The sequence below is a fragment of the Alosa alosa genome, chromosome 19 (genome assembly GCF_017589495.1).
Source record: "Alosa alosa isolate M-15738 ecotype Scorff River chromosome 19, AALO_Geno_1.1, whole genome shotgun sequence".
Taxonomy (NCBI): Eukaryota; Metazoa; Chordata; class Actinopteri; order Clupeiformes; family Clupeidae; genus Alosa; species Alosa alosa.
Window position 1 is genome coordinate 14,499,651 of NC_063207.1, and position 22,500 is coordinate 14,522,150.

General features: G+C 42.2%; 2 protein-coding genes across 4 annotated transcripts in view; both read right to left on the minus strand.

Moving 5' to 3' along the window:
* The window catches only part of crybg1a (crystallin beta-gamma domain containing 1a), a 58,702-nt gene extending 49,875 nt beyond the window's left edge, over nt 1–8,827 (minus strand). Inside the window, exon 1 of the mRNA XM_048228462.1 lies at nt 8,434–8,827. Within this exon, the coding sequence (XP_048084419.1) occupies nt 8,434–8,732 (299 nt within the window). The 5' untranslated portion in view covers nt 8,733–8,827. The remainder of the gene's footprint in view (nt 1–8,433) is intronic.
* Nucleotides 8,828–9,075: 248 nt separating this feature from the next.
* LOC125284495 (hypoxia-inducible factor 1-alpha-like) overlaps nt 9,076–22,500 on the minus strand; it is a 19,237-nt gene continuing 5,812 nt past the window's right edge. For 2 of the 3 annotated variants that reach the window (XM_048228466.1, XM_048228469.1), the window contains exons 2-15: nt 20,585–20,775; nt 18,702–18,850; nt 17,551–17,635; nt 17,285–17,397; nt 16,071–16,279; nt 15,535–15,641; nt 15,242–15,389; nt 14,824–15,113; nt 14,302–14,468; nt 13,678–13,785; nt 12,959–13,209; nt 12,731–12,869; nt 12,418–12,517; nt 9,076–10,711 (exon numbers count right to left, since the gene is read on the minus strand). In XM_048228466.1, coding sequence (XP_048084423.1) covers nt 10,548–10,711; nt 12,418–12,517; nt 12,731–12,869; nt 12,959–13,209; nt 13,678–13,785; nt 14,302–14,468; nt 14,824–15,113; nt 15,242–15,389; nt 15,535–15,641; nt 16,071–16,279; nt 17,285–17,397; nt 17,551–17,635; nt 18,702–18,850; nt 20,585–20,775 — 2,221 coding nt within the window. In that variant the 3' untranslated portion in view covers nt 9,076–10,547. The remainder of the gene's footprint in view (nt 10,712–12,417; nt 12,518–12,730; nt 12,870–12,958; nt 13,210–13,677; nt 13,786–14,301; nt 14,469–14,823; nt 15,114–15,241; nt 15,390–15,534; nt 15,642–16,070; nt 16,280–17,284; nt 17,398–17,550; nt 17,636–18,701; nt 18,851–20,584; nt 20,776–22,500) is intronic. The other variant, XM_048228468.1, reaches the window with a different exon arrangement.

Sequence of the window (22,500 nt, forward strand, 5' to 3'; positions counted from 1 at the left end):
GTGTGTGTATTTGTGTGTACAGTATGTGAGTGTATACAGTGTGTGGGTGCATGTATGTAGGATGAAGAGGTGTTAGTGTGATGTGTGTGTGTGTGTGTGTGTGTCAGAGATGTCCTCTGCGATCTAGTAGCCTAACTGTGTGTTCACCCTGGCCTTGAGCTCCTCATCAGTGTTTGGAATAACGCCGTTTAAAATGACGTTTAGGTAACGACGTTATTTTTTCAGTAACGGGGTAATCTAATTAATTACTTTTCCCGTCGTTACAACGCCGTTAACGCTACTGGACGTTAAAGGAGAATTCCGGTGTGATATTGACCTAAAGTGTGTTGAAACATGATACCAAGTGTGAACGTATGTCTCATAGCCCATCTCGACTTGTCCCCTGCACTCCAAAATCTGGCGCTAGTTAGCCGATGCTACCAACAGCTTTTTCAGTAGTGGTGCTTCGGCATCGGGCTAGCCATGCAAATAAATCACTGTTTTACACCCATTTACGAGGCTCAATGCATCTCCACACTTCATTGGTAGACTTCCGAGGGCCCTGACATTTAAAACGAGACATTGAGAACTTTGAAAAAGCACTGGTAGTTTACTTACAAGGCGATTTATACAGACAGTATCTTCCGCGAAGTTTAACGTTTGCAGCCATCTTGAATTTAGTCACGATAAATTCGAACGAGTAAGAATGAACAGGTATGAGAAGGGATCAGATTCCAAAAATAATTCAGTGGAAATGCATGGATTCCAGTTTCTTCCAGTAGCAGCAACTGGAATCGATGCATTTCCACTGAATTATTTTTGCACCGTTCTGTCCATATTTTTTACAGTCTATGGTAACAACGTTATTTTTTCAGTAACGGGGTAATCTAACTAATTACTTTTCCCGTCATTACAACGCCGTTAACGTTACTGGACGTTAAATGCGGTGCGTTACTATGCATTGATTGAATAAACTAATCCGAACGCACCCTGGCTCACAGCTAGTGAGGAGGTGGGTTAATAACGACGTAAGCGATTATGATTGGCTAAGGCAGAGTCATGTTTCATGATAGCCAATCAGAGCCAGTGTTTTTACACACTTGCCAGCACACGTGCCACACACACACACACGCAACAGCTAAAATAGAGATTCTACGATAGCAGAGGTCAGGAGCAATCCGAAAAGTTGGCATTTTTAAAGGTGCCATGTGTAATGTCTGTCGAAAAATTATTTCATACTCCACATTTCATAAAAAATGGGGGCAGTATACCTCCAGAAAGTAAGATGGTCTACCCTAGAGTAACAACCGGGAAACGTGTCTTGCAGTTTGGCTGGCGGTTATGTTGCCCGCATACTGCCTCCCATGGCCGAAACTGGTATTATGACACCTGTCGGGCTGTGGCTAGTAATTTAGCATGCTAATTCAGGTTGATATATCTGCAGCACTATACCTTGTCATTTTTTTAATGACATCATCGCCCTTATTTCTTCTCATTCTTTTGATGCGTGTAGCTCATTTTTTGGATATTTTTACCTCAATTCTTACACATGGCACCTTTAAGGTGGAAATATAAGCACTATTTCAAATTCATCAAGGCAAGAACGTGCATGTAATGTGTACATTATGTCCAGGAGCGAAGACTTTGTCGACATTTGTTGTAAGCAACGCTAATTTAATGAAGCATCTCACACATGTATCTAAAGCTATAGTGGCCAAAAAAACACCGATACCTCCACCACAGATGATAGCTCGCCATCCACTAGCAAAGAAGGACTCGGAGCAAAGTCCTCCAAGCAGCAAAAGCTAGATCTTTCTGCTTCACAACAAAAACCTATGACACAGGCTGAAGTCAATCGGTCTGTGCAATATCTTGAATTTCCCCTTGGGGATCAATAAAGTATCTATATATCTATCTATCTATCTATCTATCTAATAAATATCAAAAGTTATGTAGCCTACAAACACCTGTCTGTTCTACTCATTTCAACTGGCTGCTCAAAACTGCTCAAAAATCCAAATTCTTTTGACATATAGCAACTTTTTTGTAACAGTAACGCTAAATGGTTACTTTCCCTGGTAACGAGTTACTCTTATCATAGAGTAATTCAGTTACTAACTCAGTTACTTTTTGGAACAAGTAGTGAGTAACTATAACTAATTACTTTTTTAAAGCAAACAGACAGTAACAAGAGAGAGAAAGAGTGGTAGACAGACAGATAAGTTATCCACACACAAGCAGGCCTGATATACAGTATACTGCACAGTAAATAGTGGAAAAAAGATAGGGATAGGGATACATAAAAGCATAGGTGGGTAAAATAGGCCAACAGGCAGGGTCATGACCTTGGCATTACGAAAGTGTAAGTGGTACGGAGTCAGCAAATAAAAGGTATATAGAATCCTCTGGCAGGTTCATGAGTGGAGTGATAAACAACAGCCTCGTTCCCTCCCTCCTTAACACCCACCCCCACGTTCCACACCCTGCTCCTCAGGCGGTCGCAAGGCAGGGATTTCTGAAGTGATGCCTCATTCACAGTCAAATATTTCTAATTGTAATCTACACCTCAAGCTGCACACAAGCAGCGCACACACACACACACACACACATACACACACACACAGTGTGTTCAGAATAAGTATTTTACAACGTCAAACATAATATAAGTTATATTAGATATTTATCAATTACTGTAATCAAGTTATCAATTAAACTTAATCTTAACCTAAATTTCCTTACAGGAACAGGTCATATGTGATTCACATTTATAACCCTACTTGATAGATACAGGGAGGATTTTGTACCTGTATTTCTGTTTTGTACTTGTACTGATCGGATACAATCTATAGGGCTGTTTGAATGTGAAAGTATTTTATTCATTACATTCTCAAGCTCAAAAGTATAATTAGATTTGGATAAGTGCATTGGCTGACTATGTAGATGTGTGCCAGCCAGATTATGTTTTGACATTTTAAAAGGGCAAGATGCTGAACACTCTATTATCGCTAATCTTCATCACCAACGAACAGTTTAAAGACATAATCTCCATTATAATGTCAACATGACATCACTTGCCAGCCTGGTAGTGAAAATCTGCTACAGCAGTTGTCCCTGCTAATATTATTTTCATCAGAATCGCCAACATTACTATCGTCATCAAATTTATTACAAAACAAATATTTTTTTGTGAATCAGCTGTACAGTCATTCTATGACTAACAAGGCATCAAGTCATGTATGTATCATTGGATAATAATTGTTTATACATGTGAGGTATGCTGTTATCAACCCATCAGGCAATGAAGTGCCTGAGAAGCCCAGACATCCCAGAGTATGCCTTTAACAGACGGCATGTAGTTTGATGTGGTGGCCCATTCTGGTATGGTTTAGTGAGGATTGCAGCTTAACCACCTTATTATAAACACTGCATACTGAGTTAGTCACCATTACTGAGAGCAAGTAAAGGAGCAGGTGGAGAGGACTGCTTTATTGTCATTTTATAAACTCTTAATCTGATGCTAGATTATACTTTGAAGACTAATGTTTGTGGTATAAATGATAATTGAATTCTCGTCCCCTGCTGTAAAGTTTACCTCAGCAGTGAACGGTTGCTGAAATTATATTATCAGTAGAACCATGCTTAGCCATTGGCCATTAAGGTGTGTTACTCCGCGACGTACCAAGCAAACAGCTTTTGTTCCTGTCGACAGACTAGTGGATTAACAGTCCACTCAAAAGACATTTAAGGCTAGCTTTTCAGCTTTGCCATAACTAACTAAGACAAACCTGTTCAAAGCAACAGTTTGAACTGTCATAACACACAGTCAAGTGACGCGAGAAGGAGGCCTTGCCATGCATACCACAGAACCAGCCCAACAGCGTTTGACTTCAGCAGCATAGCTGCCTCCCAGCTGTGAGAAAGGCAATTAGGTTGATATAAGCAGAGGTGGGGTCAGCTGCAGGCAGGGCTGCTCCGACACTATCTCTCCCCCCCCCACACACACACACACACACACACACACACATTCACACACACACACTGACTTTTAGCTGCAGTGATAAGATATGTACGCTCATATGTACACTCACATAATATGATTCAAACCTCAATCAATGTCATGCTGATGCCAACGCTCCATTCAAAAGACATTCATTAAGACATGCATGACTGTGTTTTTGATATTCAAGATGGGGGTGAGATTTGTGGCAAATGCTCCTTTTATCCTGTTCAGTATCACATTTCATGGATGGTCAAAACAAAGATCAGATTTTCATGACATTTACTAATGAAAAATAATCAGGACATTCTTAGGTTAGAATATACAGGCAGATCTCTTGAAAACCACTTCCTACCAGAGCATCCATGCTAGACTTGTCAATGTTTACACATGTACAATCTGACCTTCTTAACTTGGACGCAACAAAACATGCCATGACAAGACAAATCCCAGAGTGAGAGACAGTGTGAGACTTCCTTTTCATTTCACAACCTCTTCATCTTCATGAACTTAGAGTTGATCTCTTTGTTTGATTTCCTGTTTTATGACGTTATTGTACATAGTGCAGTGTCACTGTGTATCTTATCTGTAGATATTACTTTAATTTGGTATACAATTATCAGTCAAAACTATGCTGTTTGTCAACTTGTTACAGTTTTAATTTTTGTGTGTGTGTTTGTGTGTATGCATAGCAGTGAGCTATGCATATATATATATATATATATATATATATATATATATATATATATATATATATATACACACACATGTTTGGTAGCCTACTGTACATCAAAGGTAAACCAACACAGGTGAGAGGGCAAAATAAGAAGGAGAGAGTGGGCTGGGAGAGAGAAAGGTTGTGGATGGGACGACGAACCTTATCCAAATAAATGACAAACAAACAAACCGATGCACCGATTGTGAAATTCTGGGCTGATACTGATAGCAATTTTGGCCAATGACGATTGTAACAATTTTGGCCAATAACCTATATTTTTTTTGTTTGTTTACTTCATTTTTGTTGTTAATTATACCTTTTAGTGGCAGGGAAACACACATATTCATCATCAACTGAACCATTTCCAAGTCTTTTGGCCCATCAAAGCACTGTCTCTGTATGCCAGCCCATGCATTACACAACATTTAGCTGGAGCAGAATTGATGCAACATAACAGATAAACATCAGCCGCTGCCATCGGTAAATGTCATATAATTTGTCAATTAGCCAATACCAGTCAACAAAGCAAATGTTAGGCGGATATGTATCCTTAAAACAAACCATACCACAGCGACTGTGACTATAAACCATAGTGCATTGCAACCACTTGTACTCTACCCATCAGGATATAAAACAGGCCTCGGCATGTTGCCGCAACCATAAGTCGCACAAGCTTTATGCACTTACCCGGTCTCCATTTTGCAAAGCAACTTTGTTTTATACAACTCAATTAACAAACTGAAAAATAAAAACTGCAAGTCACTTTGTCAGTGGGCGATTCCAGTCTTCCAGGTGAGCACTGTGCATCACTAATCTCTTTTCACTGAAACTAAGCAACAGGTGCACCAACCTGTAGTCTTCAGAGACCCCACTGGTATGCCTTATCAGCCATGGGCCTGCAGGCTGTACAGTGACAAATCCACACTTTCACAACCCATCAGCATGTTTATGACTTTGCATTTGTCACTACTGTGTCATGGTGGTGGGAATTCAGTGGAGATACAGTACAGCGGATGATTGTCAAACTGTATCATTCCCATTCGTTCAGGTTGTCCTGAAGCTGGGGTTCACACAGAGACAAACACCCTTGCTAAGATGTGACTAATTGAGAGGGCGCTGTGGTGCAACTGGTTACAGCGCCCGTACCATATTGGGTCCACGTGCCCATTTCTCAATCCCATCACAGCTTTCTCTCCCACTTCTTGTCACACTCTCCACTGTCCGATCAGATCAAAGGCATTATGAATTATAGTATTAGGAAGTGGTTTATAAAATATGTATCCTCACACTAACTAATCATTAGTACATGTGTATGTAACAACTGTTAAATAATGGAAATATTACTTAATCAAAAACATATCATTGCATAATTTATTAAGTATTAACAATAATGTATAAACATATTTTAGATATAGGCTTATTTACCATGAACAAACTATTTATAACTGTGTGAACAAATGCTTTACTGATGATAAATTAGAAATTACTAATGATAAACAAACCATTAACTAATAAGTAACAAAGGCTTACTAAATGATGAATTGTGTGTAGTTATTACAAAGTGTTACCGTTATGTTTTTATGGGCTAGGTTTGCCCAGGTTGTTTTTGTTGCCGTTTTTGGAGTCTGGGCTGTCCACAGAGAGACAGAGATGTCCACAGCGGTTGGTTAGGTGATGTTTGCAGTAAGTGACATAAAATGTTTTAGCCTAAAAAACGCATGGCATCGCTTAGAGCACCTTTAATATAGCATATATAAGGGGGCAGTAGTAGTGTAGTGGTTAAGGATCTGGGCTAGCATGCAGTGCCCAGAACCTGTGGGTTCAATTATTGTTTTTTCCACCATTGTGCCCTTAAGCAAAGCACTTAATTCTGAGTTGCTCTGGGGACAATGACCCTTGCAATATAATTGATATAAGTCACTTTGGATAAATAAAATGTAAATAGATGTGAATAAATATACGCAATGATCTTTAAATCTTGAAGGGCCTGCATGGCCCACCTGAGAACTTTAAACTTTGAGTAGAACAAGCCTGGAGGAAACAGAAATGTGGTTTACAGCTACACTAGTGCATAAGGTTGACCGGTCTAATAGATAACTGTCAGTTATTTGTGATGAAAAAATCAATAATTATCCCATTCCACCAAACAAGTAACCACATGTACAGGATGATAAAACCGACTTAAAGCTGTACGCTTTTAAAAATGGCCCATAAAATACTTTTAGATCATTTCAACTGTGAACGTATCATACTGCTTTTTACATCGAAGAATTAACCACTAATACTGTGCATCTATTGTTTGATTAGAAAAGTCCCTGTTGACTTGTTTATGATTTCCTAATGAATAATTACTCTATCCATAATCATCAGCAGACACTTCAGAAAAAAGATCAAATTAATTGTTGAATGACCATTGCATACTTCCTTATCACAAAGGAACTGATCACATTATCTGATATGGACACAAGCCCCTATCTGCTGAATGTCAGCCTAAAAACTTTATTTACTCTAACAGGCAGTGTTAGAAGCCAAGCCAACTAGAACCCTATTGAACCCTGAGTTGGCCAAGCAAACAAACTGGTTAAAAACAATTTTGAGAATGAAAACTAGGTGAGTAAGGTATTTGCTGAAGGACATTTGACTGCTAGAGGTGGTAGATGGTGATTATTTTTTGACAGAAAATATTGGCATTGGTGAGGTGAAAGCATTTGGGTGAACTTCAACAAGGGTTATGGCAGTACAATAAAATCCTCTTTGGGTGCCTCTATTGTCCAAATCTATTTTTTTTATTTGTGTATTCAACATCATGCATATAGGCTGCAGTGTATCGTATCTCTTTAGAAGGAAACAACCTGAACGATCTGAGTAGTAGTAGCTGTAAGTGGCAGACTGGTAGAGATGCCCTGCTTTCAGTTCACTGCTGTCTCATCCTCACAATGGCTGCGATGCAAGTGTTTATGTCTGAGTACACTATTCCTTATGGTTAGGGATGTAGTGGTAAAATAAGAGGTGTAGTGGGTAAACTATTCATTCTGTGATCTCGGTAAGGTGGACTGCGCCATGCGGTATCGGATTTTTTAAAAAGGCATTCAGAACATGTTTGATGATGGTGGAGGTTATTGTCCAATGTTTATAACAACACCAGTGGTATTAAATGGTTCCCAGAGTGTTGGTGAGTGTACATATTGTGAATGTGATTATATGTATTGGATAATAGGCCTACGGTGTGATCTTTGAATGTTAAAAGTTGCAATAAGGTGAATAAACTCTTTTGAGAGGTGGATAAACTCTAATAAGAAGTGTTTATTTTTTTCCACTCTATTTCTGAATTTTAAGTGGATAAACTGTGTTTACTTGCGTTTAGCCTCCACCCTTGCTTATGGTGCCTTCTCCGCAGACTGTACACTTTGCAGGCTCAGGCTCATATGGCTTCCTTGTACGTGCGCAACAAGAACCGGGTTGCTTGTTGAAGTACAAAGAACCTTTGCGGAAAATCTGGAATTGTTTATTACCTCGGAAGAGTACCAAACACAATACCAGTCTACATCTAACTTTTTGTGAGAAAGTTCTTCCACCAAAACATTGTGGTCTGTAAGGCGTCATGCATGCTGTTGGACTGATTGGGATAGGCTATGTGAGGAACACAACTACTGCCACTCATTAATTGTATGCAAGTCTATAGTTGCGTGGGAAGTCGAACAACTCCAAAAAGGGAAACATGCAGCATCATATAACTTACGAGCAATTCATAGAGTCCGTGTCGCTGACCATAGAACCGCTGCTGAGTCCCTTTGATTTTGATCTCCGAATTCGCAGCGACCCAAATCGCTTCTTCACAGGACTCGTAGGTGAGAAGACATCATTCGCTGCGCTCCCGACACCCAACGGACTCGTCGGTAGGGTCGCTGACTTCGCGCCGGGACTGGAGATCTCACTGCGCGGCACCTGGACATGTTTCTCCTCAATGTGGTTTTCCTTTTCCGTTGACTTTGATTTCATAAAAAGTTTCTTAAGTTTGGAGGTGTTAGGTTTACTCATGTTTACCTTCGCTTAAATACAAATGAAGTCCATACAAGTCGCTTCACTCCTTGCGCACGATGAAGGTCAGTTTAATGAGACACAGGTAGGCGGCTGCATACAAGAGCCTCCTCTATTCGTTTTCGTTCAGGTCAAATTGTGGGTGCGTTCATCTGCAGATCTTATGAGGGCGGGCAGAAAGAAGCTACGACATCCAATGTGTATTGCCACTATTTCAGTCCGATAAAAAGGTTAACATTAGACTACGTATATGAATAAAACAATATTGCCGCAGTTTGCTTTTGAGTGTAGACATAAATTATTATGTGTAATTGGAACAAGTAGCCTATTTACGACAGCATCGTTGTTATGACAGCTTTTTTATTTTGTTATTTTCGACAATAGCCTATCTGGACAGAGACAGAACTCAGCAAAACACACGCTGCGTTAAAACACCAAGTAAATGTGTTCAATGTATATTTATGCTGCTTATAAAAGCCTACATATACAGATGTACGGGCCGAAATCTGGTTAAAACGGCCGACATGGCTCTCTGGTTCCCTCGGGTAAATGGTCGAGACGTGCTTAAAGCAAAACAAACATCAACATGACGTAAGCACGCTCCTTACAGAAGAATACATGATTGTACAGCACACGTTGGCTACATAGAACAGTTACATATTTATGCATGCAGAAAAGCCTGTGACAACTAAACACATTCAAATCCAGAGAAATGTTTCTATTCACTATAGTGCCTCAGTAGGGTAACAAAGCCTGTGTACCAAACAAGTAATGTCTACCTTGGCATAGTATTGTTGTCAAATCTGGAGTGCAAAGACAGTGAAGAAGAAACAGACAGAAGCAGCCTACATGTTTAGCCTAACATACAGTACACCTAGGACAGCAGCAGTTTGAAAGGTGCTTCATATAGCAACAACTACACTGAGGCAAGTACAATGAGTGCAAGTCAGCAAAATGAGAGGAAACACATGGTGACACCTTTAGTTCAGTTGACTTATAAAAACAAACATGATTACGGACTTGTACGGACTGCTGGTTTTAAATCTTCCCTTTTTTGGAAAAGACAAATATATATTTCTATGTACAGTTGTGCGCCTATGGCGGGTGGCTGTAGAGTAAAGCATTCTGAGGTCACTGTGTGCGTGTGACAGACCATTTTTATATCGAAGAGTGTGAGCTTGCAGGCTCACTCATTACACAGACACTCACTCTCTGTCTCTCCCTCTCTCTCTCTCTCTCACACACACACACACACACACACACACACACACACACACACACACATACACATACACACACACACACTCACACACACACAAACACAGAGATATACAAACATAAACACACACAAACAGCTGGATACTCACAATATGCACTCATACATGCAAAGTATGTAATAAATTGTTGCGTCTCAGCAGGAAAGGTTTTGTTGCGTTGCAGCACACATTGAAAAAGAACAACAAGTGACATACAGCAGTAGCTGAAGTCACACCAGTAACCATGGACACAGGAAACACATGTACAATACATCTAAACATCCTGTTGTTTTACTTGGACCAAAATCGCTGACAGGAAGATAAAAAAAACACAGAGAAAGGAAGAGGGGCTAACCTCTCTGAACCAATCAGTGTGCCCCCATTGCGGCTCTTCTCTCTCTTTCATCAGAGGGCAGTGATGCTACTGTTGCCTTACACGGCATCTGGAGATATAGGGCAAGGTTTAGTATGAAAGTGCTTTGTGACAGGACTCTTTGGGAGAACAAGAACCGGGGCTTTCATTTAAAGTTCCTTCAACAGTCTCTTCAACGTTGTCCCCTCAGATAAGCTGGTCCAGCGCTCGCAGAAGCTCCTCTCCTTGCAGCAAGTGTTGCCGGGCATTGACCGGGACGTTGACCTCGCAGTCATCACGAGTCAGCTGGGGGAGTGACCCAAGATTTGACTCGCCCTTAGAGGAACGAGCCAGCAATCGACTGGCCAGGTCTAAGCCAGGAGTGAGAGAGAAAAAGAGATGGAACGAAAGTCAGTCACCTAGACAATGAGATAAGAGTGCTTCCTAGTGGCTACACATGGTATTGCAACATGTTAAGCTTTTACTGGATCCACAATATGACCACATTTGTCTGAGCTTTACTGACACTAAATCAGGGGTCTCAAACTCAAATGAGCTGGGGGCCAATTCTGCCAACGTCATCTGATTGGAGGGCCGGCTATTTCTGAAATGCAATGTTCTTTTTTTCAAATACCACACAAAACTGCAAACAGAAAGTGCAAGTGTTTTTATCTAGTTTTAGACACCTGTGCTAGCAACCTTAGCTTATAAATAAAATAATGATAAAATAAATATTAATACAAATTATAAAATAAATGAAAAACATAAAAACAGGTATGTGTGTGTGTTTCACACCAAATAAAAATATTTCCTCTCATAACTTTTTTAAACCTGGCAAACCTGGCAAAGAAAGCCATTGCCAACACCATTGGATTTTTATATCAAAATTTCAAAAGGCCATGGCTTGAAAGTGGTCAGAGATAAAGTCCTACTGTAAATGTAAAAATCTTTGAGTAAAACAAAAGTTTATGAAGGGGGTAAATTTACCCATCTAATTTGTCACTGGATGGCAAGCACCTCAAATTATGCACCTTTCAGTAAATACTGGATGAACATATTTAAGCAGGTTTACTTTCCTTTTTTCATATTACCCACATAACAAATTAACAGGAAAACACCTAAGATGTATACCAACACCTAAGATGTTGTGGTTTAGTAACAGATTACTACAATATAGGCCTATAATAAAGTATTCTGGTCAAACAGTTCCTATCGCGGGTAATCTGCAGTACCCAGAAGTTCGCATCATATTGCGGGTGACTTTGTGGTTCTTTAGAGCCCTATTTCTACTAGCCCTGCTGTCTGTACCACATCCATTACGGACACTATTATCACGATTACCACTGCAACCTCCAAGCTATGTTGGGCAGAGGGTCGAAACAAGCATGGTATGCTTAGTGGACACCGTTGTATACACGCACCTCCATTCAGAGACGCACCGTGACCATCACTGTCATAGACGATCGATCATAATCTCCAAAAGGATATTCTTCTTCAGAATTAGAATAGGTGAATAACATAGCTAACCTAAGACTTCATCACATGTGAACGTTTTTCAACATTTGGTGTAGGCCTATTTCTGCTTAATTTCTGCTTCAATTTCTGCAACACTATGGCCTGCATCGCTTCCGCGTCATTACATATGCACGTCTTTGTGTTTCTCGCGTGTAATACAAGTATTTCCTGAAAACTTTGCGCAGCGATTTTGGGTTTGAAGAGTAGAGTAGGCCTACAAATGAGATTTGTCACCGTACCTGGATCTATCGTCTATTTTAAGCAGTATCGTTGTTTGTCGCAATTAATAGCCTCAAGGGCCGGATTACATTATTATTTTGTCATACGTCGCGGGCCGGAATTGGGCAGGACGCGGGCCGGATTTGGCCCGCGGGCCGGGTGTTTGAGACCCCTGCGCTAAATCTTTCTAAAGACTGAGCTTTTAATCTGATTGATCTAATTTCCTACATCTGTATTTACCACAGATCACCACCATTTTTTAATTGGTGCCAGGTGGCAGGCAGCCATGTCGTAGCGGATAGTGCCGATACTGTGAGGGCTAGTGGTTTAGTGGGGGGCTCACCAGAAGGCAGTAACAGTATAGTTGTGTTGTTGAGACCCTGCGCTCCAGCCAGCTGTAGCTTCTGGATCTTACTGCTTGGCTGATCCATGTCTAACACCACCTGCAGCACACGATGACAGAGAGAGAGAGAGAGAGGGAGAGAGAGAGAGAGAGAGAGAGAAAGAGAGAGATGATGAATATGTGTGCATGTATGATTTCACACATCCTCTGCAAAGCACATACTTTCTACACTTGCATGCATGTATGTACAAAAGCAAAACTCATAATTGTAGAAATGCATGTAGAAAGTAGTGGCTGAATAACGCATCCATACCAGTCCGACAGCCTGTGAGAAAGTGGGGACAGTCTCTATTTTCCTCTTCAGTGGGACATTGCCACTGGCGTTGGCCTTATCGCTGATGTTTCTGACACTGACTGATTGGGGAGTACTCTTGGTAGCCAGTGGGGGCGATCTAGAGCAACAGAATGCAGTTCATGTGATATACAGTACAGAAAATGACACATGGAAACATATAAAAAATAACTTTAAGCACACACGTACCTCTGGAAGACATAAGAGGCCAGTGGAATTGGAGTCTTGGCGGCCTCCACCTGGCTAACTATCCCAGCAAGGGGCATCTCGCTGGGGCTGGTGGAGGCCTGCTGGCTGGGTGGAAGAGTTGGAGCCTGAGACTGGAGTTTAAGTGGGCTGAGGGAGAGGGAGTTGGTGGGGGAGAGTGTGCGCAGCTGGAAGTCATCATCCATAGGAATGTATGGGGCCAACATCTCCAGATCCAGATCATCCATGGACTGCTATCGGGCATTGAAAAAGACAAAAGTTAGTATAAGTATATATACTCTTTTGATCCCGTGAGGGAAATTTGGTCTCTGCATTTATCCCAATCCGTGAATTAGTGAAACACACTCAGCACACAGTGAACATACAGTGAGGTGAAGCACACACTAATCCTGACGCAGTGAGCTGCCTGCAACAACAGCGGCGCACGGGGAGCAGTGAGGGGTTAGGTGCCTTGCTCAAGGGCACTTTAGCCGTTCCTACTGGTCAGGGTCTGATCCTCTGAAGAAATACACATACATTGGATCTGTATCCTCTGAAAAGATCTGATCCTCTGAAGGCTTGGTATTTGACCAAGGGCTTTAACACTAGCATTGATTTCCTAACAGTCCCTCTGATCTCTCCACCTGTTTTAATTCATTCTGTCTGCTTGGTGGATGTGAAGGTGAAATGTGAATGGAAAGACGTGAAGGGGAAAAACTCACCTGTGTTACGAAAGGAGTATCGGCGCCCATCTCCATGGAGAACAGGCGCTCCACCAGGTCTGTCTTGAAGTCTGTGCTCAGGTCAGAAAACTCCAGAGGACTGCAAGGCTGCAGAGGAGATAAGACCACTCAGAAAATTCCAGAAATCCACACATATATATACCATAAGTATGGTTGTCTGGTTGTCTGTCTCGTCCTAACACGTTGCCTATTTATTGTGCTATTGTATTTTATGTATTTTAATTATTGTATGCCATGCACCTTGAAACCAAAGCGAATTCCTTGTATGTGAAAACCTACTTGGCAATAAACCTAATTCTGATTCCAAAGTATACTGGTTGGGCATCAGACCCCACAAAGATGCACTGTATAAGTTTTATATAACCATATTATTCTATGCACACCCTACTTCTGCTTCTTTCCTTTATATAACCATATTATTTTATGCACACTATACTACATCTCACACACACTGCTGCCAAACTATTCTGGGGTCAGCTCTCAGTCCTGTGAGTCTAATAGCTTGTATCTTATAGCTCAGTCCTGTGAGTCTAATTGCTTGTATCTTATATCTTACGGATCACTCCAGATATCAGCACTCTCTGGCACTTGATCGAGACTTACCCCCGCAGAGCTCTCAGTGCTGGAACAGTCTGGAGTGGAGGATTCTGGGAAGGGGGAGTGCGTGTCCTCCGACAGGCCAGAGGTTGGTGGAGCCAGCAGAGAGCTGGAGGAGGGCAGCATCACGTCACTGAAGAGCTGAATGTCCTTCAGGACAGTGATGTCCGAGTCTGAAAGCAATGTAAACACAGAGAGAGGTAGAGAGAGAGAAAGAGAGAGAGAGAGAGAGAGAAAGAGAGAGGTAGAGTTAAGTGATGAGGATTTTGAGTTCTATGTATATTTAAACTGATTCATAATAGTCTCCAGTAGATCTAAGAATGTTTGTGTATTTCTGTTTGTGAAAGAGGATGAGAGAAATGATGATTGCACATCTCGCAGCACATGAATAGATGCTTATGAGAGAGTATAATAATAATGATAATAAAAAGAAGAAGAAAAATAAGAGAAAAAGAGGGGGAAAGAAAGGAAAAAGGATGAAAGAGAGAGAATGTGTGGGTTAGTGTGTGTGTGAGTGGTCTCACCAACCTGTGCTGAGATCCAGTGTGATGACTGCGTCTCCTGTGATTGGTGGAGCTAGCAGGGTCAGTGCCTCAGACTCCTCCCTCAGCACCTCCACAGACGACGGAGTCTCCAGCTTCATTGCCTTCTCCTCCACCTCCACCTCCTCCTGTTGCGTCTCGTGGGCCTGCTCCTTCTTCACGGCCACCTGCAGGGGGCACTGTGCCAAACAGCTGGCCTCCTCGTCCCGCTCCTGCTTCACACGGTGGACACACGTCTGCTCCATGGACAGCACCAGCTCCTCCATCTCCACACCACTGCACACATAGGATATACACACACACAAACACACACATAAATATATATACACATATATAAACACACACACTTATTTACTAACATGTACATCACACATGTACAAGTACATTTGACACATGTAAATTACCTGAGTACATAGTTGACACACACCACACACTGTGGCTGAGAGTTCTTGCTGTTGTAGATGACAGTGGCCTGAGTCTCGACCCACACAAAGCCTCCCCTCTTAGCCAGCATCCTGTACTGACCTGTGCACACCTGACCTTTAGCAAACACTACACACACATACACACACAGAAAGATGAGAAAAAACAGGTCAGGTAAGTAAAAATCAATTACGCAAGTGTGTGTGCGTGCGTGTGTACAGTATGCGTGTGTGTATGTATGTGTGTGTGTGTGTGTAAGTGTGCGTGCACTCACAGCTGTGGTGTGTCTTGGTCAGATGGTCTGAGTCCAGGGCATGATAGTACTCATATACAGAGCGGTTCAGCAGGTCATCTGACTCATAGCCCAACAATTCAGTAATACTGCCAACACACATACAAAAACACACACACACACACACACATATATAAGTATCCAGAACATCTGCTGATGTTGTAATATGATTTAGTGTTAATAACTATTCAATTCAGGCCCATTTAGATATAACAACTTCTATGACATAAATCACTAAAGATATAATAAACCTGTGTGAATAATTATATATAAATGCATGATGCATTATACGCATAGAGGCATTCATACTATCAGTTCTTATCTATTATTCCCAGACTTCACCACAGGGTGGCACTCTAGCTTTATTGATGCAATTCAGTTATAAAGTCACCACAGTCAATATAACTGAATACAGTCTTCTACACATAGCTAATGTCCTTGATCTGAAATATAACGGCAAAAGATTTTTTTGTGTGTGTGTGTGTTAGAGAGAGAGTTTGTGTGTGCCCATCACTTACCGTTCGTCGCAGTAGGTGAACCTCATGTCCAGTGTGTGGCGGCTGAGGAAGGTCCTGGAGTCCAGCGGGACCTCGATGTTAGCGGGGTGAGGGATGGGCTGGCAGATCAGCACCAGGGAGGGGACGGTGGCGGAGGCCTTCCCACTCACACCCGCAGTGGCCCCCACCACTAGGTCACACATGTGCACTTGCCCCGTGCAGCGCAGGACCTGGCCAGACCACAGAAAGGGACACTGATCAGCTTGCTTGCATCACAACACACGCATGTAATATAACACAAAGTCATCATCATTTATTCCACTGCTTGGTTGAATTTCCCATTGTCCTACGTAATTTAGAACGACCATTAACCGTATGTTATCTGCACACCTATGAAGCAGATCCATTTTTTTGGCCGTATCACACTTGTATATTAATTCGCCAAACTCGTTGTGAAGTTTAAATGAACTGTCACGTTGCATCCGAGCTGTAAAATGCAGACGTTCAGAACATTGCAACATTGTAGCATATGACGGAGGTGGCTTTTAGCTAGATGGATGACAGCAGGCTAAGTAAAAGCGATGTTTCAAAGCTAAAGTTCATCAGAATCTTGGGATACGCCCGCTTGACAACGGGAGAGATAGAACTAACGACTGGCCTTTGGCCGTAGCAACCATCCATTTAGAACTAGTAACGGCAGTTTGTCCTGTGAGTTGAGAAATTAGTTGATATGGGTTGGAAGAAATTAGTTCTACAAACAAGACAGTTTTAGCGATTAAAACGTTTAAATTGTAACAGGAAATGAACACAACGCAAGTGGCAACAGTGGAATAAGCGGGATAATGGACTCCACGGTGGTCTGTTCACAGAAGTTAATGCACTACGAGGCAGAAGTTAATGCACCTCCGCTTCGCGTCGGGCCGTTTTACAACCTTGACCGTGCATTAACTTCTGTGAACAGACCACCGTGTCGTCCATTATCCCTTACATATAGACCCTTTCAACAATAAAAACAAAAACAATGCTTGAACGTTCTACTTGGGTCCCAATCTACTTCCTCTGCATTAAGATAACATATGGAATGTTAAAAAGGAAGTCTTGTGGGGCCAACTATGATGCTGATAATGGAACTCTCTTGAAAGGGTCTATAGTCAAAATGTATGTTGATGACTTTGTGTGATTTGATATTTGTGTGTGTGTGTGTGTGTGTGTGTGTGTGTGTGTGTGGTGGTTACCTTCCATGTAGCTGATTTGACGTTGACAGTGCGCCCCCTACTGGTCAGAGTGCATTTCATCCTCAGCAGAAAACTCCTCTCTGCATCCTGCTCCTTCCCTTTCTTAGAGGAAGCTGACGGACAGAGCGACAGACATGGACAGGGAGAGAGAAAGAATGGAGAGATCATAAGACAAGGAGAGTGAAACAGAAGACATATGAGATGTTTTGTTTACATAAGATGAGATGGGAGGAAGGGAAGCGGTCACATGTTGTTTTGCGCCTCACCTGTTTTGTGGGTGAGCGTCTCTCTGATCTCGTCATGGTCACAGGGGTGTGTGAAGTCAAAGATGCTGTTGCCAGTCAGATCAATCTGACAAGTACACACAGGGGTGGACAACATGTAAAGATACATCAAAGCACCCCACAGACACATATACAAAGACACATACACTCACACACACAATCTTGCAACCTTTTCTTACAAGCTGATTAAGAGGCCGTTTACACGACACCGCTGGGTGGATTTTCTCTTACCGCTTTCACACCTTTAACGACTCCGGCAAGAAAAAAACTCGCATGTACACACAGAGGTGTAACCGGCTAAATGTGCTGTAGTGCATATGCCACACCAGTCGATGGCGCCGCTGTGCAAAGCTTCCACGATAATTTAGGTGTGAATCGGCGTGAAGAAAAAAACATTGTTGAAACAGTTTGTTAAGCCAGAGAATGTCTAATAAGTGCTCTGGTTAAGCAGTCGCATGAAATAAGGAGACTACAGACAATTCGGTTTTCAATTCAACTGTTAAACTAATAAAGTTCATTTTCAAGGTATGTGACTGCTATGTGAAATTTCAAATGCTTAGCCTACGCATTGCATTAGGTCTGAGCACCACTGGAGAAAACACTAACATGCAGTAAGCTAATGTTTAACTAGGGGAAAGAAAAACATTTTAATATGATAAATAAATGGTTTTGTTTGTTTTGACAAGCAACATGTCAGGTCAAGTGCCGTGGCTGAGTTGAGAGGTGGGGCTATGTCGTCATAAAGTTGCCGGCTTCGCACCTACAGGCGTCTACACGGCGAAAGTTAGCCGGCGGTTTCAAAAGTTCCCACTTCGGAAGCCGGTTTCAAAAGCTGTCGGTTTCAGTCTCCTAAACTGCCGGCGTCGTGTACATGCAAGGCGTAACCGTTAACAAAACCTCACCGGTCTCACAAAAACCGGTGTCGTGTGCACGGCCCCTTAGTCTAAGAGATCTACGCATCTCTGGAGACTAATGGCTCATGTTGCTGCTGTTTGCACAAAGGCAGAACAAAAGCCAAGATGTGACCTCTACCAACACTTCTTAATTTCCTTTAATGCCATTTGCTCCCCAAGGACTCTGATTATGTCAGTGTATATGTATGTGTGTGTGTGTGTGTGTGTGCTCATCCTTACCTGGGGGAGCCCCAGACACTTGTTGACATTCTCAGACAGGTAGACCATGTCTCCATCATCAGACAGAACCATCAGGAAACCGTCCAGAGCTTTCAAGAACATGCTGTTCATCTGAATGTCCAGCTCAGACTCCTGCTCCACTTTTACAGCTGAGTAAGGCAGAGAAAGACAGAGAGAGAGAGAGAGGGAGGGAGAGAGGGAGAGAAAGAGAGAGAGAAAGAGAATGAGAGAGTAAATAGCAAGCCATACCCTACAGCATGCAATATATCAGAGTACACAAAACCAATACAAACCATTTTATGCATGCATGCATGCACACGCACACACACACACACACACACACACACACACACACACACAGCTGTTGAGAATGTGAATGAGAGAAGGACAAAGAGAAGGACATAAGGTAAAGGAGCAGTCTACAGCGGTGTGTGCCCAAATGTCATGCTCATAATGAAGTTGTGTTTTTTATTATGGGGTTCAGTCAAGTGGAATGCATTTCAATTTGCATATTCTCATTTAGGAACTGTTAAATCGCAGCACATGCAACCATCATGCACCACAAACACCATCCTGAAGTGCAGCTTGTACAGTATGTGGCTTACATAAATGAAGGAATATTTGATTTTCTTCAATGGTGAAATACTACACTGCTCAGAAAAAATAGGGGAGCACTTACTAAACTCACAGTTTTCCACAATTGTTAAAACACATTTTTCGAAACCTTCCACCCTTTTCTCCATTCTCAAACTACATTCACAGAATGTCTGACAGTTCTTGCAAAATAAAACACTCGCCTCAAAAGTTTTACTTGTGCTCAGAACCAAACAGTGTCAGAGTACCGATCCAGTGTATGATTGAAGTGTTCCCTTTTTTGAGCAGTATGTGCCATGTACAGCTCTGGAAAAAAAATAAGAGACCGCTGCACATTTTTCTGATGTCATCCTATGGTTGCTGAGTGACATTCAAATGAGTTGACGTTCATATTCAAAATTAAGAGACTACTGCAAATTTGGATATGACCGTCAACTCATTTGACACATCTGAAAAATGTGCAGTGATCTCTGATTTTTTTCCAGAGCTGAACCTTTTAAAGCTCTACAAGCTCACAGCACTTTGCTCCATGTCTTTGTCTCTGTAGGCGTTTTTCTCTCCTCCTTCAATCCTTTCCTCCCCCTGTATTGACTTTAGAGGTCTCCAGAGGTAGCTGATGCTGAGATGAGATCTTGACAACAGAGGCACCCTCTATTCCTCATCATCACCTTCTCTTTCGCTCTCTCTTTCACACACACACACACACACCCTCTCTCTGTGTCTCGTGTCTTAGAAGGCAGACACAACCTTTCAACAATTACTACTGTGCAGACAGGCAGGTAGAGTGTCTCATGGTGGAGTCCTTTTTCTCTTTACTTCTTTCACCCCCTCACACAATCCTTTCCTCACTCTCTCTCCTCTCCTCTTCTCTCTCCTTTACTCATTCATCCCCGCCCCTCCCCCCCCGTCTACTGATCTTTACCACCACTCCTCACCTCCTCATCATTAGTATTCTGTGGGTGAACACACAGATAGGTGATGTTGTGTTTCAAGATGAAGTCTCTCTCATCTATTTCTCTCAATTCAATTTCAGGTCAATAAGCTGTAATGACATAGCTGTAGATGGAATATTGCCAAAGCAGAAGAAAACCACTTAAAAAATAAATAAATACAACAATAACATCTCTCTCTTGTGGATTTCATGGGTTGTGTATATTGGATGTTACCACAGAGATATATACAGCTAGATAATTGTATATGTTCTGTGATGTTAAGGGAAACTATGCAGTTTTGGCAATTTCTCCTTCTCTCTCTCTCTCTCTCTCTCTCTCTTTCTCTTTCTCTCTCACCAGTATTGAGGACTCTGCGGAGGCGGAGGTAGCTGATGGTGAGCCTCATGACCGAGGCCTTGTCCAGGTTGGAGCTGATGCTGTGTGGGAGTGGCAGCTCATTGGCCAGCTCGTAGAACACCTCCGACTCCTTACCTCGCCGACATCGGGCCGCATCACGCGACTTCTCTTTACGCCGCTCCGAGTTCACCCTGCAAGAGAGCGCACACACACAAACACACACACACTCTTGGTTATGCAAGAGTTTTACACTCTTATTTGTAGTATTTGTGAAAACAGTGTTGTGTAATAGATAGTTTCACACACACACACACACACAAACGTACACACTCACACGGAACCAACGATGCATCCCCTTTCACACAGTGTGAGTCTACTCTCTACACTTACAGTCCCCTTCAACATGTGTATGAATGAAAGAGATTGAGAGACCAAAACAAAGGGACAGACCAAAGAAAGACTGGCTGGGGTAGGACGACTGACTCAGGGTGATTTTCCTATCATCTCTCTTGAACACAGATCAGCATTTACTGGCTTCCAAGGAAATAACTCAAGCCCCTCTAGGATTGGCTGTGGAGCGGGCTTGGCTTCTAGGAGTGTGTGTGAGTGTTGTGTGTGTGTGTGTGTGTGTGGGCATGTGTATGTGTGTGTGTGTGTGTGTGTGTGTGGCAAAAGTCTTCAAGCCCCCTCACCAATCATTCTGACATTAACGATTCTAGCTTCAGTGCTCCTTTCAGATTAATGCATTCTCTCTCTCCTCTCTCCCCTACAGTACATCTCTCTCTCGCTCATTCACACCCTTTCTCTCTCATTGCACAGACGAGCTCTTTCGTCTTCGAGGTATAGTCACACATTTCGATTCATAGTAATCCATTCTGTCATATTGAATATTGCCCAGAGTATTTTGCCGAATCTGTGAGTGATTGTTTGCTTTGTACCAAACAGTCGTTGTGATGGAGAACACGTTAAGGCTTAATCTGAGACAGGAACAGTCCTAATCGTTTTATTTCCACTGACACTTTTTAATTCACTTTCAAGGTATTTACTGCCCCTGGTCAGCATGTGGCACGAGTTTGTGTGTGTGTGTGTGCTTGTGTGCGTGTTTTGTAAGTGTGCTCATGTGAGCCTGTATTTAATTAAATTGAGCATCTGTGGTCTTTGCAAATCAAAACAAAACAGAGTGAGATAAAATGGTGTGCCTTTACACTTTGTGCATGCTACACAGGTGGATTGTCGTAGAGAAACACTGCCTGAAGAAACTGACTTTGGTTCACAACCAAACATAGGCAAAACCTCCAGGCCTTGTAAGAGCATTGCGAGTGTTTGGTGCTGCTCTTGGGCACAAGCTCGCTGTTTGATTCTCTTACATGCACACACACTTCCACAGGTGTACAGACAGACAAACACACAGGGAGACGTTATGTATTGAGGATTTTCTTTTCCATGAGCATATTTAGAAAAGTCTGAATCAGAGAGTGTACCACAGCTTACCATTTAGGGCTGAACATTACCCAGTCTGTCTCCATTTCAGGACTGTGGACTCATATGCGCGCACACACACACACACACACACACACACACACACACACACACACACAGCACAAAGCACACAAGGCTCAGTGTTCTGTTACAGTAACACTTATGTGTACTGGCACCAGTGCCAGCTTTCTCCATGGTAACAGGTAACATTGGGCACTGGTAGCCTCACATAAATCAGCCTCCAATCTAATTTCACCCTGACCTCTCTTTCTCTCTCTCTCTCTCTCTCTCTCTCTCTCTCTCTCTTTCTGTCGCACTCATGAGGAAATTACACCTCATGATGCATTTGTGCATTCAGAAAACACGCTGTGTGTGAAAGGCAAAGATAGGTACCTGCATAGACACAAAAACAGTTTAACAGCTGAACTTAAAACCAA